This window comes from Falco rusticolus, chromosome 6, assembly GCF_015220075.1.
Source record: "Falco rusticolus isolate bFalRus1 chromosome 6, bFalRus1.pri, whole genome shotgun sequence".
NCBI classification, from domain to species: Eukaryota; Metazoa; Chordata; class Aves; order Falconiformes; family Falconidae; genus Falco; species Falco rusticolus.
Window position 1 is genome coordinate 33,243,288 of NC_051192.1, and position 18,830 is coordinate 33,262,117.

General features: G+C 41.6%; 2 protein-coding genes across 11 annotated transcripts in view; both read left to right on the plus strand.

The window, feature by feature from the left end:
• The window catches only part of NCOA7 (nuclear receptor coactivator 7), a 100,586-nt gene extending 90,893 nt beyond the window's left edge, over positions 1-9,693 (plus strand). For 5 of the 10 annotated variants that reach the window (XM_037391386.1, XM_037391384.1, XM_037391383.1 and 2 more), the window contains 5 exons: positions 4,402-4,527; positions 4,969-5,121; positions 5,660-5,755; positions 6,435-6,508; positions 7,413-7,548. In XM_037391386.1, coding sequence (XP_037247283.1) covers positions 4,402-4,527; positions 4,969-5,121; positions 5,660-5,755; positions 6,435-6,508; positions 7,413-7,548 — 585 coding nt within the window. Of the gene's footprint in view, position 1; positions 1,518-4,401; positions 4,528-4,968; positions 5,122-5,659; positions 5,756-6,434; positions 6,509-7,412 lie in introns of those variants that run through there. The other 5 variants (XM_037391382.1, XM_037391389.1, XM_037391387.1 and 2 more) reach the window with 2 other exon arrangements.
• Positions 9,694-11,657: 1,964 nt separating this feature from the next.
• Positions 11,658-18,595, plus strand: HINT3 (histidine triad nucleotide binding protein 3). Its single transcript, XM_037390957.1, has 5 exons — positions 11,658-11,801; positions 12,385-12,502; positions 13,861-13,930; positions 14,764-14,890; positions 16,797-18,595. Exons 1-5 carry the CDS (start codon positions 11,670-11,672, stop codon positions 16,842-16,844), a joined length of 495 nt encoding a protein of 164 aa, XP_037246854.1. The 5' UTR covers positions 11,658-11,669; the 3' UTR covers positions 16,845-18,595.
• Positions 18,596-18,830: the final 235 nt, after the last annotated feature.

Consider the following 18,830-nt stretch of genomic DNA (forward strand, 5'->3'; position numbering starts at 1 on the left):
CTTTACGTGAAGCATGTGCATATCAAATGTGCATCCTCTGTTAAGAAGCTCAGCACTTCTTTTTTGATTGTTTTTATGCTGTTTCTTTATATGAAGCAGCAAGTGTTACAGAAGACTCCTCAAGGCCTGTATCTATCTCACAAATGTACTTCTATTCCTTCAGTTCTCCTTTCTTCTCTCCCTAGAAAGAGCAGGCAAACAGCTGGGAGCTCTCTGGTGTGTAACCAGCAGAAGTTATGTAAACATTTTGGTTATGTGATGTTAGCCTTTTACAAAACTATACAGGTATATGTTGTCAGTGTTGCTAAATTTGTATTGTATTTATATGCTAAAAGTAACAGACTCCTGTGTGCTGGTTGAAATGGATTGGTATGTGGTGATGTCCCAGACCCCTGCTTCTCAGGCACACGCAGTAATACTGTTTGAGTATTAGTTGTAAGATAGATAGGTTTTATCCTCGAACTTTGGCTTTTTCATATGGAGGCTTTTGCAATCTGTTTTAACAACCTGGCATGCCTGTGTGTGTTATCTGTCCCTTAGGCATACAAAGTGTAGTTTCTAAGGGAAATAAGCTTGCATGCATTTTTAATGGTTATTTCTGAATGCTGAAGCACTTGCTGTGCTAAGGATATGGGATAAATTAAAAAAAAATTAAAGAATCCTTAAGTGGGAAGTATCTGGATGGTGATTTAAAAAGTGCTCTGATAAGTTGTCGTAAACATAAACTTCTTAAACAATTCTACTGCTTGCTTTCCCCCCCGCCCCCCAGCATTTCTATCTTCAAAGTATGTTGTCCTGTTCAAAAGCAGAGCTCAGGAGTGGGGCTTGTAATTTGAAATGTAGCAACATGACCTCTAATCCCGAATAGCTTTTATTTTTGCAGTTTCATAGTTTCTTAATGTTGGTGCTTTGTGAACTGCAAGATGGAAAAAAAAAAAAAGTCTTCATTCCTTGTTTTGCTCAGAGCTGAGTGCAGTCATCTATTGCACTAGATTTCACTGTTCAGTTGTTATTTGCATACCATTTTCATCAAACCAAAATGAAAGAGGAGGACCAGTGATCCAAAGAACAGAGGTGGGAGAGATCTGGCCACACTGGGAACTTGTCTGTTATGGTTTTATCTAAATATGTACTGGGAGAAGAATTAGCTGGAAACTGCTTCTAATGGTGTGTCTCTCTTATTTGTAATATATTCAGGCTTTACAAATTTAAAGTAGGTCTGCCAGGAAATCTCTATGGAAAGTCCAAATTTGGGCATGATTACTGTGAAAGTTTCACTTTCCATTGTGGGGAAACAGAAAGTGTGATTGTAGAGAAGCATATAAGCAATTCTGTCACAACGTGCCATGGGCAATAGTAGTCTGTTACGCTTGTGGGCAAGAGCTCTTGCCACTAGAACAGGGAATTACAGTGGATACTGCAAAATAAGCAGGTAGATGATGAAAGGCAAACAAATGCCTTTGAATATTCGCATTCTTTACTGTGCCAGACCTGACCAGGGGGAACCTTTTGTGGAGGTATGTTGAACTGTGTCCCTATTTGAACTGCATGAATGATATGACACTTCTGTGCTAGTAAAAAACGTTCTCTCCACTTAAATGAATTGTAACAGGATATTTCCACCCCAGGTAGCTTGCTTTCTCAGTCCCATAAAATCTTTAAAAGATTTTGTAGATCCAGTTACTGTAGTGGTTGATTCTTTTTGTCTGTTTCTGCTTTTGTGTGGTCTGTAAATATCTGATCTTGCAGATCCCTGGTTTTTTGCAGTTGTTGACACTGAACTTCATTCAAATACACGCTTCAGTTAGAGACTGAGGAGGTATCTATACATTGAAGAGTGGGGCTTGTCTGTCTTTGGAGTCAGTTTGCAACTTAAACTGCATTAATAGGTTTTCGGTGGTTGCCGATGTCTGTGAGTTTGGTCGCATTTTGCTACAGATACTTGTTACTGGTTGATTTGCTGTGATAGCCCCCCTGCTGTCCTGGGGGAGACTATTCCTAGAGAACAGCCTTTGAAAGAGGAGTTAGGTACTTTTGATTTATGATAAAAAATATGTTCATTAAAAAAAAAAGTAGTTTTTTTTCTTTAACGGTTTGTTTGCTTGCTTGTTTGTTTTTAAATTATCTTAATTTTGCAGTACAAACCTTCCCTGAAATTTGCCATATGAAAAATTTTCCAGCACAGGATCCTCTGCACTCTGAGAAGGCCCAGAACCGGATCCCACCGAGCCTGGGCCAGAGGGGTAGGGTGCAGATGTGCCGCTCTTGCAGTATCACCGGCAGGAATACTTGTACTTTATATGGGTGCACAGGGGCACATAGCAACACTAGTTCCGCAGGCTAGATTTTGCTCTGTGGTCCTGCCCTTTTCTCTTTTCCTAACCCCACTGTGTGCACTGGAGTGTCAGTGCCCAGATTCCCAGCTCAGGGTGGCTGCCCCGGGCTCTGCTCCAAGTGTCTGCAAGTGAACGCAGGCTGGATGTGAGTGCATGCAGCAGCTGTGTTACATCGCACTGGAGATGCTAGGTGTGACTGACGGTATTAGGGCTTTGTCCTACTCACAGCAAACTCCTCACCAGCCATGGTCTTCATGAAAAGTTTCTTCTGTGCTTTGGGGTACGGTTCAGTCTGCACCTGGAGTCAGTCCAGTGCATTTACCTTCTCGCCTGTGGGGCAGGTGTGTGCAGGCAGTTCTTGGCAATTGTCTCAAATGTTGACAGTTTCTGCAAGTTCGAGCAGTGATTGTGAAAGCGCGGAGCAGTTATGCAAAACTTTATCCACGTGTAATGTGAAAGTCGTTTGGGAGCCATATTTGCAGGGAGGTGCGTGGCAGTGGTGCAGGTGTGCTCTGCAGCCACATGTAGGGGTTCCTGCTCCAAGATAAGACCTCTGCAGTGATATGCTTATGGAAGGAAGGCAGTTTAAGGTTTTGCATATGTTTTGTGGCTGGGCCTCCTTGGTTCCCCTTTCCTTTCTCACCAGTCCTATCTCAGAGCTCTTGCTGTTTCTTCCTGTTTGCCGTGGTGGAACCGAGCCCCACCTGAAGCCCCACAGCCAGTCACAGTGTGCCTCATCTCACCTCCCAGTGCCATGCAGAGCTGAGGCTCCTGTCACTCACTAAGCACCCCAAGCTTCACTGAAGGGTTAGCAGCTTTCCAGCTGTGCCAGGTGATACTCTGTGCCAGCTGGGAGGGCAAGCACCCCAGCAGCAGCTTGTTGGGAGCCAGGGCACCTGGACCACTGCTGTCAAGGGGCAACACAGCGTCCTCCCCTCTGCGATTAGCTCTGGGCACCATGGGTGCTGCCAGCTTGGGAGCTCCTGTCCTGTGCCACGTTTGGGCTCCTGTTTGTTGCCCATGTTGTGTGGGGTTCAGGGTTTGTCCCATCTCTCTCGGCACCTTGTAGACTGCTCAGTCCTTTTATAGACAAGCATTAACTATATGGACTTGCGTTCTCTTTTTTGTTTCCAGATTTATAGGTAGTATGGCTTACCTGTAGTTGCTGGAGACATGTCCTTGCTTCGTTCTAGAAGTATTTAAATTCAAACTTGATGTTAGAAATATCTATAAGGACTCACCTTTTAAAATATTACAGTGTGCTTTCTTTATAAAGCCTTAAGCAAAGGAATAAATAGAAGTTTCCAAAGAGCTGTTTGATAATTTGCATTGACCTTGACTCTCAGAATAGTATTTTCAAGAACTTATGTAAACTGGATGCTCAAAATCTTGCTTAGTACATTTCCTAAAAGACAGAACTTTAAAATATCTGTTCAAGTTGATTTACTTTTTTTTTACTACTTTCCTATATGTTTTCTGTTTCAGTTTGTAAACACAAAACCATGTCTGAGTCAGTAAAGAAAACCAGAAAAATTATGCTGTTCTAATAAAAAGAAGTGAAATTTTAAACTTTTAAATCTTCTCATGCATTAGCAGCTAAGAAAATAATTTACTCCACTAGCTGCATGAGAGAAAACAAAGAAGTTTCTGTGTCCTCCTCATTTAGACTCCTACCAAGACATCTAGTTCAGATGCAAATAATGTGCCTTGGAAGAAGTAGGTGCACTTTAGCCTTCTGACATGGGACCAGGTATGTCTGAAACCAACCACTTGATGTCACCTAGTTACCTCAATATTTATTAATCCCAAAGAACTCTACAGCTCTGGGAGGTCACCAGGGCATGAAGAAATTCTGGCCATGCTGTCTCAAAAACACCTTGACAGTTGTTAAGATTTTCCCCATTTCGTTAAGGCTGCCTGTGCATGATATAACCATCCCGTGTAGTGGGTTTTGCTCCGCAGTGTCACAGCTTGGAGAGTATGTTGTTTTAAATCAGTTTACTTCAACAGAGGATTGACAGTGTAAGAGCTATGCTTTAGGTTGGACGCTTGTTCTCTTTCTCAGATCATTACTGTAGAAGAAGCCAAACGACGAAAGAGCGTTTGCAGTTACTATGAAGATGATGATGATGATACTTTGCCTGTCTTAAAGCATCACAGCGCTCTCCTGGAGAATATGCACATAGAGCAGGTATGGCTAGGTGCTCTCTTTGCCGAGTGTGGGATATTTTTCCTTCTGGAGGCAATACCAATGCTTTTTAAGAATTTGGAAAATACTTAGTATGTTGTGCAAGGTCCTGTTTGCTGCAGCACTGGCTCACCTGCAAAGCTTGTTTTTATGTTTTGCAATTTTGGGATCTGAGTTGTGATGTTGAGGACTGGCAACTCTTTTGATGCTCAGAGAGGGGGTGCCAGTTTTGAAATCTCTTTCACAGGTGATGTGAATGCAGACTGTTGGGCTCAGAGTACAAGGCCACGTGCATGTGGCAGAGATGTTAAGCAGCTGGCATCAGCTGCTCCCTTGACAGCAATTTTTTGGCTCACAAGCCCCTGCAGAAAGGGAGTACTCAGTGGTACCACCTGTGACTCAACCTGTTGAATATGTAACAATTTCCCCCTGTTCGTTGCCCAGCTTGCCCGGCGCTTGCCCGCACGAGTGCAGGGATATCCGTGGCGGCTTGCATACAGCACACTGGAGCATGGGACTAGCCTGAAGACTCTGTACCGTAAATCGGCATCTCTCGACAGTCCAGTTCTCCTTGTCATCAAGGATATGGACAACCAGGTAAGGAATGCTTGTTCTGCGGGGGTTGGAGTGAAAGGGCAACGTTATAAAAAGTAATCATTATAAAGTGCTAGTCATACCATAAAGTGACATCATACCAAGTAAGATACTGGTGTTTTCTTTTATATTTTCTGCTGCTTAAACTAAACTTACAGGCAGGAAAGTACATCAGCACTAATAAAAATACCCCCCAGCTTTATAATTGCAATGAGTGCTCCTTTTAATAGTGCCCGTGAAGTATCTTCTGTAGGTATCTTATTTAACAAGCTGTCACAAATGATGCCTCTGTGGAGGTCTGGTACTTCAGTAGCTCCTAGAGTCGGCGTTCCTGTTGCCATTGTTGTCATCTGGCTTTTAATTTGCAGGTTACAAAAGATTTGCAGGAGTGCTTGCTCATTTGATGTACTTCACTAGTTGGTTCTTCTAACATGAAACAGCAGCTCAGTTGTTCTTTAGAAAGCGTTTTGAAATGTTTGGTGGTTTTTCTCTTGAATTTTGCACTGTTCTCACAACTACTTCAATTGGTTTATTCTAACAGATATTTGGAGCATATGCTACACATCCCTTCAAGTTTAGTGACCATTACTATGGCACTGGTGAAACATTCCTATACACGTTCAGTCCAAATTTCAAGGTAAGTGGGTGTTCACTTTCTTAAATAAGATTTTTGGGTTGTGCTTTTGAAACATATGAGATTTTTATGAAGAGTGCATATTTGAGTTTAGATGTGCCAGCTGTTGATGGATGCAGGTAATCACTTGTTGCTTCAATGCAATGTTTTAAGTTTAAGCAATAGTGGTTGATATTATCTGAAGTGATGAGAGGACAGTCTGTAAGGGTGAGGAGAGGGTTTTAAGTGACTTGAAGGGGGAAGCAGGGAGAGAGAAGTGAGGAGTGGGACTGTCAAAGACTCGCCTTGGAAGGCAGTGATATCATGAACGGGGTAAAGTTTTACATGTGTTTAGGATCACAGTGACAACAAACCAGAGATACAAGTGCTACTGAAATACCCCTTATTGTTCATGGCTTATGCATTTTTCAATATTGAACACATTGTCCCTTTTTAACAGAATGCCTGTTGATTGAGAAATGCAAGCAGAATTTTAAAAAGGATTAGGGGGCCTTGTTCATAGTTCTAAATATGTATTTTTCCTTTACTTTCTACCTATTACCTCTTCCCCCTCCCTTTCAAGAAAAAAATAAAAATAAAATAAATCTACACCAAGAAATACCTACTAAGAGTCAGTCCCCAGTAGTTTTAGAACACAAGAATCCTTACAGGCCAAATGTTTGGGGTTTATTCCACTACTTAGGTATTCAAGTGGAGTGGAGAGAACACATATTTCATCAACGGAGACACCAGCTCTCTGGAGCTCGGAGGTGGAGGGTGAGTGACTATTTGGTTTTCAAATAAAGTGGCTTTTTTTTTCTTTTTTTCTTTTTTTTTTTAATGAGAATAGGGGCAATGGTAGTTGCAAGAAAAACTAGTAAAATGACTGAACTTCTATTAAACTCTTTAGGGCAGATAACCTCAGCAATCTGATTTCTGCTATAGACGCAGCGCAATTTCCATTGCTTGAAAAGAGTGAGGCAAGTAGGGTTTGTTGTGGGGTTGGGGTTTTTAGCTAGGGAGAAACCAGATGTTTTGGGTATATATATGTCTCATTGCTGAAGAGGTTTGCCACTGGAAGATAATCTCTAATGGCAGTTTTGCCATCAGCTTCTAAGGTTTCTCACGTGGTCCATATTAAATTGTCGTTATTCTGTTGATGCACGGGGCAGGGATACAGACAGTACTTACAACAGGTCCTAAGTTTCAAAGATCAGTGGGTATGAAATCAAGGGCTAAGTCTATATGACTAACGAAAGCTGACTGCAGGCTGCACCGTGGGACATTGGACATGGTTTGCATCGGGAGTGTATAAAAATCCCTCCTTCTCCTGAACCAGAAAGGGCCGTGCCCACATCCAGACAGCCAAGGAAGGGACCCTGACATCTGTGCCCTGGTGTCGGCCACAGCTGGCGGTGCAGACAACCAAACAGCACAGGGGGGTCGTGGGCACGTGCTTGGTCCTGCACTCTGCCCTGCTTGCTGGTGCAAACAAAAGTGAAGGGACTGCTCAGCGAGCTTATTGGCAAGCGCTTTGCCAGGACTGAGCTTTTCACATTCAGTCTAAGATGTCCTCAGAATTACCTGGAGTCCTCTGTATCGCTCCTCTGGTTGTTTCTACATCGTCCAGTATTTTTACTATTACATATAACCTGAAATATGATGTGTGTTTCCTTTTTAGTGGCCGGTTTGGCTTATGGTTAGATGCAGATTTGTACCATGGGCGAAGCAACTCCTGCAGCACCTTCAATAATGACATCTTATCTAAGAAAGAAGATTTCATAATACAAGATGTAGAAGTATGGACATTTGAGTGAAATACTGACTGCCTTAAGGACTGGATCCGTTAGGCACTTAAAAGCTGACTAGAAGGTGCAGGCTGCCTCAAACGTTACACGCTTTTTCCTGAAGTTTGTACCAGAGCATGACTACGCAAAAAAAAAAAAAAAAAATCACCCCAACCAAGCAACCCAAGAAAAAACAGAGCTGGTTTTGAGAGGCAGTAAGACAGAACAGTAAGAGGTCAGTCTGAAGTGTTTTTTTACTTCCTCCTCCAACGCTCCTCCATCAAAAATATGAGGCTTATGAAAACATTCATGGTGTATAAGTTGAAAACTTTTTCTGTAACTGTGAAAAAGATCCTGTGGGAAATCTGTAACTATCTAGTACATTCCATGTGTATTTATGTTCAATGTACAAATGCCAACCAAAAATAAAAGGTTACTTTACCAAAATCTACAGCATACTGTTTGCCATGGAAAAGAATCAGAAATCAGTGTACACAGCACTTAAGGGAACATGTTTTTAAAATCTTTTTATTTATTGTTATTGTATAGCAGATTTTTTTTTTAATTTTATTAGCTATGAGTTTTTTCTTTTTATGTTTCAAATATCAATTTGATAAATAATTACTATTCAGGTAGGTTTCTTATGCATTGATGTTATTCTGAATCAATTTATTTGATTTCTGAAGTTAATTTTTATATTTTTATTTTGTAAATGAGATTTGGGTTTCATTTTACCCTGATTAGAGGGTTTGTTTTCTGGCAGAAACACTTGAGTGCATAATTCTGTTCTGGTTTTTTTTCTGAGATGAGGGAGAAGGTAGATGGTGCTTGTTATTAACTCTGCTGCCACATCCCTGTTAATAGATTATTATTTTGGCAGTGTATGGAGACACTGGGCAAACTGCCACCTGGTATAGACTGTATCAGCTCTGTTGCAGTCAACAGAATTGGGACAGCATGCTCTGAGCATCTGCCCTAGACTGTTTACGAAGGACATTTCTAAGAGAGGATTGTTTTTCTGTATCACCACCAAGTGATTCAAAATAAGCCACCCACTGTGCTTTTATGAGCATTTCTCTACAAATTTAATAATTTGTTAAGGAGAAAATACAATCAAGATTTAGAGAAGAATGCTATTTTCCTAACAGGCCAGGTTATCTTAGTGTAACACTTCTTTTTTCTTAGCAATTATATACATGATCTTCCTGAAAAAGACTTGAAGCAGCAGGCTGGTTTAGGATTTGACAGGCAACTAAATATTTTTCTTTGCTTTTCATGAAATAATCAGATACTTCTCCCCCTTCCCCCTGCAATGCTGAAGAGAGAATACTCCATGTTACAAAATAAAAATTTCAGTAAATAGGGAGACACTGACAGAGGACTGGCAATCTTCACTGTTTGCTAAGGAATTCTGCTTTCCCATTAAGTTGCGGTTTTGTTTACGCAGTCCAGGCCCAACCAACATTAGGATGCTGTCCTGCTCTTGGGCTCAAACGTGTCATTGTCCTGAGAAAAGCAGGTTTTAGAAACAGTAGTGTGCTTCCATGCATTAAAACAGTACAGTCTAATTTTGGAATAGTATTAACTGACAAGTACAACTCAATTTAGTTACTGCTCTTCCCGTTTTGAGTAGATTAAGAAGAAGAAAAAAAAGCCAAGTGATTTTCTTTCAAAAGCATTACTAAATCTTAATCCTGCACAGAAATTTCACAATCTAAACCCCAGTGCTATTATATACAGTAAGCCTGTAACACGCTGCATGTGAGCTTTTCACACTTCCCTTCTACGTGTTCTACTACAGCCATAAAAAAAGTTCTTACTGGTAACGCTGTAAAATATTTTGGAAGTTGCTAGCAGCATAATGCTTTGAAGATACCAGGAATATCTAATACTGTTTGCTCTTTTAAATGGTGGCAGAGCAGACCACTTAATAGTTAAAAAAAACCCCAAACAAACCCAAAACAACCAAGTTCAACATTTTACGTACACTTCACTATTGCTACTTACAACTGACTCCATTATATTATCCTTGTCAGAGCATATCTAAACGCTGTGGTCTATATTCAAAACTGTTGTTCAATCAAAATTCTGTGACCCTTGAAACTATGAATATTGAATATATGTAATGCAGTGCTATCACAATATTTTCAATAAAGGAATTTATGCATTCAGAAACTTGTTACAGATGCTTTGTCTTTTATTCACAGACTTTAGTACGTTTTAAAGATGAAAGGATGCAGCTTAAGTTACAGGTTCTCCTGACTAATACCTATGCCTCTCCTCTAAAAGAGAATTCCAGCAATATCGTATTTTAGAAACATGACTAAGGAGATGGGAGCTTCTGGGTTGGTTTTGGTTGTTTTGTTTTTTTTTTGTGCATGTGTGGTATAGTATCTCCTAAAATAGAGCTGTGTTTTGAGTTCACTCAAAGACAGACTGCGACAACAGGCTAAGAAATACCAGTAAACAACTGACCTTCTTTCAGCAGTAATGCTTCTCTCAGCAGTAACAAATGACATGTATTCCCCCATCTTTTTTGACCAACCTGTTCCTGGAGGTCAAAAGTCCATATACATCATTTGTGTATGCACCCTTTTTATATTGCTAAAGTGTTCATGGTTGTTTTTTTCTTTCTGTCCAAGTAAGACAAAGGCATACAATGGCTTAAAGTCTTTGGTTCTTGGCTTTTAGTGGTTTTGTGGTATACAGAGGTGGCATTAAGAAAAAATGAACTACAATTATGCATGAAACGGAACAAGCATGCTGTGAACCTTGCTTTGAGTGAAATGGCAGAAAGAATTTTCTTAATGTAAAGTAAGAGGAAAATTACAGTTACTAGTAATCTTTCTCTCGGAGCGAGAATAAAAGCTTGTTCTTGCAACATGAAGCATATGTACTTTACTGGTACTCGGATAAATATTTTTGATTCACAACAGCGTTAAAATGGTCATTCACCGTAAGGCTTGTAAGTACCCAGGTAAGTGTGGATGTTTGATTTGATGCTGGTTTCAGTGCAGTTTTTGTACTGGTTGTTTTGTACAAAGGTGGCTTTAGAGCAAAGTAAAACCCAGTTGCTTTCAGAATAACCCTCATGTATAAACTTTGCTTGCCTGTTTGTAGCAGGGAGAAGGAGCACGTTAGCTCACTACAAAGGGATTGCCTGGTGCTCTGCGGGTTGGTTTTTTCAGGTAGAATAGCTAGCCATGTCCCATTTGTACAATCACTGCTTGCTCTGAAAGAAATAAATTTTTGAAAATGCCCATTCTAAATTTTGCAGCTCATTACCTCTTCAAACACTAGGGCCTATTGCCTGTGGGACAGGCACATTGCGCCACTTGGGCTGCATGAAGAACATCAACATGGAAAGTCTGTGGTCAGGGATTCTGCAGCTCTGCAACTCTGGTCTAATGAACAGTGCAAGCAATTTAAAATACGAATTATTAAGAAAACATTTTTGGAAATTGAAGGTTAGCTGCCACTTAGGCGTACTTTCTGTCTGCTGTGGAAGCAGTTGATATGATGAGGGCGGTGGGGCACAGGCACAGGCTGCCCGGAGAAGCTGTGCATGCCCCATCCCCGGCAGTGTTCCAGGCCAGGCTGGATGGGGCTGTGAGCAACCTGGTCTGGTGGAAGGTGTCCCTGCCCATGGCAGGGGGGTTGGAACTAAGTGATCTTTAAGGTCCCTTCCAACCCCAACCATGCTGTGATTCTATGGTATTCTCATTTCAACTGATTCTCATTTGAGCAAGCTCAGAACGCAGTCAATTTTATGCCTCGTTTGTATATGATGATTTGTTTTGTTAGTGAAAACGGCGGGCAGAGCTCACGTGCGCTTAGCGGTGCCGGAGGGCTGTAACTCGGCGGCCGGCCGGGCGTTTGCTGTGAAGCGCCGAGGAAGCTCCGTGCTTGCCCTGCCGGGAGGCGCGGGCCCGTGCCGGGCCGCAAGGACACGGCCGCCCCCCGGGCCCGCACGGTGGCGCCGCCCCTCGCCGGGGTGGGGGACGGGCCCCCCCGCGGCCCTCAGCCCGCAGCGCCCCCTGGCGGCGCGGGAGGCGCTGACGCAGGCGCGGTGGCGGGTTCCGGCCCCGCCCGCGCTTCTCCCGCCGCCAGGGGGCGCGCGCGACCCGGCCGCCGGGGGGGGGCGGGGGAAGATGGCCGGGGACGAGGCGGCCGGCGCCGCTGCGGGGCCGGGAGCCGGGAACGCCGGCGGCTACGACGGCAAGTGCGTGTTCTGCAGGATCGCCCGCCGGGAGGAGCCGGGCACGGCGCTGCTCTCCTGCGAGGTGGGTGAGGGGCGGCGGCCTCCGCGGTGTCCCGGCGGCGGAGCTCCCCGGCCGCCCCCGCCCTGGCCTCTCCCGCGGGTGCGGGTGCGGTGCGGGTCGGGGCAGCGCCGCGCAGGCTTCGTGGGCCGGGCCGGGCCGTTGTTGTCTGTTGCCGGTTTTGAACGCAGGGCCGAGCTGCGGCTGTCGCCGTGCGGGTCCCGGTGCCCGAGCTGCGGGGGGGCGAGGGGCAGGAGGCGGCGGCCGGGCCGGAACGAAAAGCCCAACGCTGGGGTCCGGTGCCCGCCGGCGGAGGGGGGTGCGGGGGGTGCGGGGGTCCGTGCGGAGGCAGGAGCCGAAGGAAGATGAGTGCCATCCTCCGGCGTTGGCACAGCGGCTGGAGCACCGGAGCGGGAACCCCGACTGCTGAGGTCAGCGGCGGGCACGAGCCGTGCCTGTTCCGTGTAACAAAAACCTGAACGATTTTTTGCTGGTTACCTCCAATATGACATTAAGTGTCACGCTGATATGGGGAAGATGGACTTTGTTAGCAGCTCCACCGGTATCCTCCTCCTAATCAATTTCATGTCTTTGCATCCTTTTTTAGTATGAAGATCTCGTTTGTTTTAGAGACATCAAACCTGATGCCCCCCACCACTACCTGGTGGTGCCAGTGGAGCATATGGAAAACTGCAAAACACTAAAGACAGAACACATACCTATAGGTAAGGCTGCAAGTGTCTGTTAACCGAAAGGAAAATAATTTTGTGCAGCCTTAAGCATCGTGTTGTCAAATAATTATGCCTTTGAGCACCATTTGGTTGAGGGTGTAAATGCAGAAATAGATGGTGTGAGTGAGCGTAGGTAGGGATGTGTCCTTCCTGGGAACTTCCGTGTGCTGTTCTGCAATAGCATATTTTTTTGTGTGGTTCTAGAAGAACATTGCGTGAAATCTCTTCCTGTGGAGTATAGATGCCTGTGCACTTTGTTGGAACTGCAGCTTTGTTTTTAAAGCGTTTATGTGCTGTTTCATTGCGTTTTCTTAGATATATATGTGCAATTTTAAATTATATGGAAAATTACAGAAGAATTTTATCAAATGTATATTTTTTAAAAAGTGCCATGTTTATTTTTCAAGGAAAAAAGAAAGGAGAAAGGAAAATAGTGTTCTAATAAGCTTAAATAATTTTGAAAAAATTAAGTTCTAAAATATTGAAGCTATGATTTATTGTTGATAAGACACTTTTTTTCCTTTTTCTTTTTTTTTCTTTTCCCTTTTCCTTAAGAAAACATTGTTCTGGAATTTGTTTCACAAGAAATGCCTGGCTGCGTGCTTAGTAACAGAAGAAAGTACAGACATACATGCGTGAAGCGATTCCACCTTAGGGAATTTTACAGGTGATGCAAGAAAAGGGTTATAGTTGTGTGTTGCAAGACTTGCATCACTGTATTTCTCCTCTAAACACAGGGTAGTTTTCTCCAGAAAAAAATTTATGTATGTGTTTGGCTTCCAGACAGTTTCTTAGACTTTTGCTTTGAGTTTTTGTATTAGCGTTGTGTCTTTTTACAGGGGTACACTAATGAATCTTTGTCCTAGTAATAAGTAGGATTGACAGTTTTTATTTCATTTTAATTTAAATTTCTGTACTACCTCTGAAACTTCCTAACTTATGCCTGGCTGTACAGGACCTAGAGATCAAAGTCCTGTAGCTCTGTAGAGATATAACACTGCAATTCGTGTAAACATCATCATTATGATCACTCTGTATTTGGGGGTTTTTATAAGGGTGTGGTGATAGCATGGCTGTGGTCAAAGTTCTTAGAATTTAAAAGCATCATTAGTATGGAAATTGGTAACAGTGGCGATTTCTGTGTCAGTTATTGGACAACGCTGTCTTGACAGTCCTTGTTTGATTATGAGTATTTACAGTATTTATATTTTGAAAAAGTTACATTTGTAATCTCAGTGTAATCAGTTTGTTGAAGTTAATATTCTGAATAATACCTTGTTTAAATTACTTGATGACATATGATGTGTAAGATATTACTTAAACATTACATGACATTTATTTGTGTTTAATAGTGAAGAGAATGATGGAAGTTGGAAAAGCTGTCCTCCAGAAAAATAATTTTAGCGACTTGAATGATATAAGGTATGTAACGGAAACCATCTGTGTTTATTGAGTATGTTTTTTACTTTTCAGAATGCTCTTTTAGAGATGGTGGCAACAACTGCAGTAACTGCAGTACTATTTATTGAAGAAATCAGGTCTGTGTTCACTTGTCCCGTGACTTCTGAAGTAGGATGTGCTGGTATTGGATATAAACTTTTTTTCTGATTAATTTCCAGGGCAGATTGCATTCCAACTCTGACATTCTTTCTTGACCACATCTTGGGATAGGGAGGGCACTTCAAACAACTTACCTAAAAGGCTGCTCTTTAATTACATCCTAAAAATATGCTTTAAATCCTAGATTTCGGAAGGGCGGTAAACTTTGTCCTGTTCAAGCAGGGCACTACATTGTGTTTCAATCGTACCTGCATTAATTTAAGCGCTGCACCCTTTAGTTTAAGCCAGTGCCTTTGATAGCCAAGTAAATTTTAACAGAATTTAAATAGTGTAGAGTATAGGGAGCTGAGCCTTCATGATTAAAATAGGTAGGAGCTACATTCATCTAGTGACACTTGGCTTTCCAGCTGAAAGCTAGGTATGGTATATTTAAGATACATTTTGTTAAAAAGGAAAGTTTACAAAATAAAATGTATCTTAAATACAGGCATGTGAAAGAGGAGGTTAATAGGCTTTTGAAAAAGTTCGCTGAGAGCATAATGAAAGAAAAGGGCATGTTTTTGTTCCTGCCTTTATGTACAAAGAAAACACAGTGAGTGAGTTGTTAGTTCAGTTTATTATGTTAAGTAACATACGATGTTCTACTTCTTGAATTAACATCGCCGGTATTTTTAACTTGTTTTTCTCTTCTGAAGAATGGGTTTTCACTGGCCTCCGTTCTGCTCGATAGCCCACTTGCATCTTCACGTCCTGGCCCCAGCCAGTCAGCTGGGATTCTTATCCAGACTTCTTTACAGAATCAACTCCTACTGGTTTATCACAGTAAGTGTAATGCAGATGTGCTTTGCGGTAGGTTTTCGATTGCAAGCTGAAAATGCAGTGTTTTTCTAACATTTAACTATGTCCCAAAATTTTGTTATTACTGTAATTATTAATTACATCTATTTTGTATTAACTATTTGAGATAATATAATGGTAAAAACCTTAACATTTATGCTTCTTAAGGGCAGTGGAGTGCCAGTAACAGCAAGCAGTACAGTAGTTTTGGATCTAATGTGTAGCTTAGGTTAATGTGATGTGCTTCTGAGGACACTTGATAAGTAGTTACTTAATTTACAAGGATAGATTCAAATGTGGTGGACTGTATCGTATATACCCTGGTTCATCAGATTTAGGTGAAAAACATATCCAGTTAATGATTGCTTTTATCAGTTCACATGGTTTTTTTAATCTTGTCTTCAGACTAGAAGTGTCTGCTTTACAAAAACATTGTTTGTAGTGATTTATGTCAGCAGAGATAAACAACAAGACTGAACTGGCACTGACTAAATCACTTTGAAAATCTCTTCCTCGAGGACTAAAGCTTATTCTCACTGCTTTCATGCAACAAAGGAACCTATCCTTGCAATGTAGCTACAGGTCCTGGTCTCATTGCACAGCCCCAAAACAAAGATGCTGAAAAAAGTCTGTCTCATCTAAAAAGAATACAGGCAGCCTCTTATATAAAGAGGAAAAACTTGGCTTCTTCACAGTGGTGCCTCGCTGGAAATCTCACCTAGCTTGCCCAGACATGTCTCTGGTGTTTTGTATGGCATCACATAGATATTTGGCCCTCAAATAAGTATAGCTGTGTAGTTTTACTGCTTACCATCTTGGATTAGCACAGGGAGATATGTACCAAGTTTAGTTATCCAATATGGACGCACTTCAAAAGATACTTTGCCAGATGTTCTTGAGTTGGTTTTGTTTGGTTTGTATTTAATTCTAATGGCTTGAATGTAATACTCGTTTAAGAACACAAAATGAGATTCAGGTAACTTCATTTTCAGTTGCTCCGTGCTTTATCTAGCTTTATTTGCAAATAAACTGCAAGAGCTACTTAAGTCCTGTTAAGTTGTTCCTACCGTAAATAGCTGATTACATTTTTACTATGTGTATTTAAAACATGCCAAATTTAAACTTTTTGCCTTTTAATGAGGTTCCTTTGGAGATCTTAATAAAACCACAAGCCCTAGTTCAAATTCAAAGTTTAATTCAGTGGGACTGGCAAAGAAAAAGCTGCCAGTAAGCGGACTTGTTTTAGAAGTGCCTGTGTTAGTCTCCGTGTGCCCAGTTTGTCCTGCCAGAACAACACTGGCAGACTTCCTTCTACCCTGAGCCTTTCTGAGGGCTCTGTGGGCTGGTGCTGTTACAAAATACAGCCGTCCCAGCTGTGCGCTAGATGCATAAATAGCCATATGATGAGAAATGTATGTGTGAGCGTAATGACATATCCAAAGAATGGATGCATATCTCGTGACATGAGCCACATACTGAATGCACTCCATCCCTCAGCAACATATGTGGCTCGTGTGTGCGGCTCGTTGGGTGATGAGAGGCCACAACATGCCGTTCTGGAACATCTCCCAAAGAAAGAATCTTTGGTCTCACAGCTGGGTTGTTCTGAGCACTGCGGTCTTCTGAGGTCTTTAAAACCACACTGCTTATCTGCTATTTATTTGCTCAAACATCCTCTCACTCTCATAGGTTCTGGTTACTCTTCTGCTCACCTAACTGAAAAAAAGTGTCTGATGTTTAAAGCAATCATTGTATTCTGCTTCTCTTGTATGCTTTGTCTGTAAAAATGGAAAGTGAATGCTCTGTCAGCGTCACTGTTTTTGAAATGGAATTTTCAGTAAACTGAATGTCCATGGTGTAGTTAATGAATTGTTTTCTCTCTTTTTCATAGGCTGAACAACTGATTGAGCGACTGCAAACTGAAAATGCTGCCAGCTGAAGGCACTCTTAGCCTTGTGTCGCTACCCAATTTGTTCTTTGTTGTTGAACTCTGAGTTAAGGTTGCACAGTTTGATGTTGCCAATAGTATACCAGGATTAAAAAAAGCTTTAGTTCCTTATGAGGAACTACCCACATAATTTGTAGCTGCCAGCCTAATTCTCCCATTTGGATACTTCAGTAAGCGTACTTCTCTGACAATAAGGCAATGTATTTTAATTATGATTTTATATTTGTATATATATACACACATAATACCCCCACACACATATGCCCACATGCAGAGAACTTTTCCTAGTAAAAGGCAGGGTATAGCAGCACAATGTATTGCAACTAAGCCAACAAGTTAGTACCAACAGCATGTACCTGGTACCAAAGGAAATATTTGTTGCAGAATCAAGCTTTTATTTTGAAGATACATTGTTCTGAGATTGCAAGTAACATTTAAAACATTTAGTTTCCATCAGTTTTTGTGTGTTACTTATGCCTAGTTGTTAGTAGGTATGTTGCTGAAAGTACACTACTAACTTTCTGGTGCTAAACCACTTCAGTATATTACCTGTCTTACCTGCATGATAGTGACATAGTAAACGTTAATACTATGCCCGAGATGTGATAATGCTATATAACATAGAATATCATTTAAATGTATGTGTAAGTGGTTGTATGTCGGACTTAAAGATCATTTCCCTCTTACATAGACAATATTTGAAATTAGTTACTGTATGTTTACAAAAAATGTGAAGAGTTCAGAGGAACTGATTTAATATACCACTCTTCTGCATGATGGTAGAAACAAAATCCAAATTTTTAGACGGTTCTGACATTGTTCTCACTGGAAGTTCCTTGGAGGTTACTAATGCTTTGGCTAAATTTGATCTCTAAATGAAGTCATAAGAGAAATGAGTCTTTAGTGCAGTGAGTATGTGGCACGCTTGCATAATAGCAATGTGATTTGAATTTGGGATAGCAGGGACTCAGCCCAAAATCGGAACATGTTGGGTTGCTTAAGGGACCTGCTGAACATTTGCCAGCGCTGTATGACTCTAATCAGTAATGCTAGCGCTCTGTTTTTCAACACTATATTAAGGCAGACTGGAAAGTTAAAACTCCAGAAAACACGGAGTGGATTTTCTTCATTCACAGACTGTGTCTCTTGGTGCCTAACTAACCAAGTGTCCTTGGCTGATGCATTTAGATACAGTGGAGGTGATGATGGTCTGCTGCACCTGCAAGCTTCCCTGAACATAATCTTCTCAGTGTCTTCCACTGACCCAGCACCTGTGTTGCCTTAGTGGTACAATGTATTGTAGTACTTTACTGTAAGCTACATGTAATAATACTTCAGAGAGTTCACACCCTTCTGAAGAACAGCATTTCCTACCCAAAAGAGTTACAGCTCTCTCTTCTGTAAGATCTTGTTCCTAACGTCTTATTATTCTTACTAGTGGGCACTCACGTCATTTGCAGCCCTTCAGGGGTTTAATTTGTAACATTAGGAAGGAAGAGTGCGAATTAAAGCCACTGAACTTTAATTGCTTCTGTGCAATAGATTAGGAGGTTTGAGCTGGCTCCTAGCTGTGTGAAACACTTGAAAATTAAGATCTTCCAAGAGTTAATACTGAGTATGTGTTCTGATTTGTAATTAATTTATGTAACTCTACTTAACTGTGACATGTAATATTTAAAGTACCAACATGAACTGCTGTCAGAAAAGATTAATAAAAGAGTAAATGCTCCTCTTGGAATGATCTTCCAGTGCAATGGAATAGTTGACTGTGGGTGTTGACCCTGGATAGCCCTTTGCTTGCTCTTCACCCCTGACCCCAGCAGGATGGGAGAGAGAGTAGGAAGAGCAAAAGTGAGAAAATTCATGGGTCAAGATAAAGACAGTTTAATAAATGAAGCAAAGAGGAAGAAAGAAAAGCAAGGTATGTGATGCACAGGTAATCACTCATGACTTCCCACAAGCAGGCTGGTAGCAGTG

Coding starts and splice junctions, on each gene's coding strand:
- HINT3 (XM_037390957.1), top strand. CDS start 11,670: ATGGCCGGGGACGAGGCGGCCGGCGCCGCTGCGGGGCCGGGAGCCGGG. Junction 11,802..12,384: donor CGGCGCTGCTCTCCTGCGAG/GTGGGTGAGGGG, acceptor ATCCTTTTTTAG/TATGAAGATCTCGTTTGTTT. Junction 14,891..16,796: donor ACTCCTACTGGTTTATCACA/GTAAGTGTAATG, acceptor TCTTTTTCATAG/GCTGAACAACTGATTGAGCG.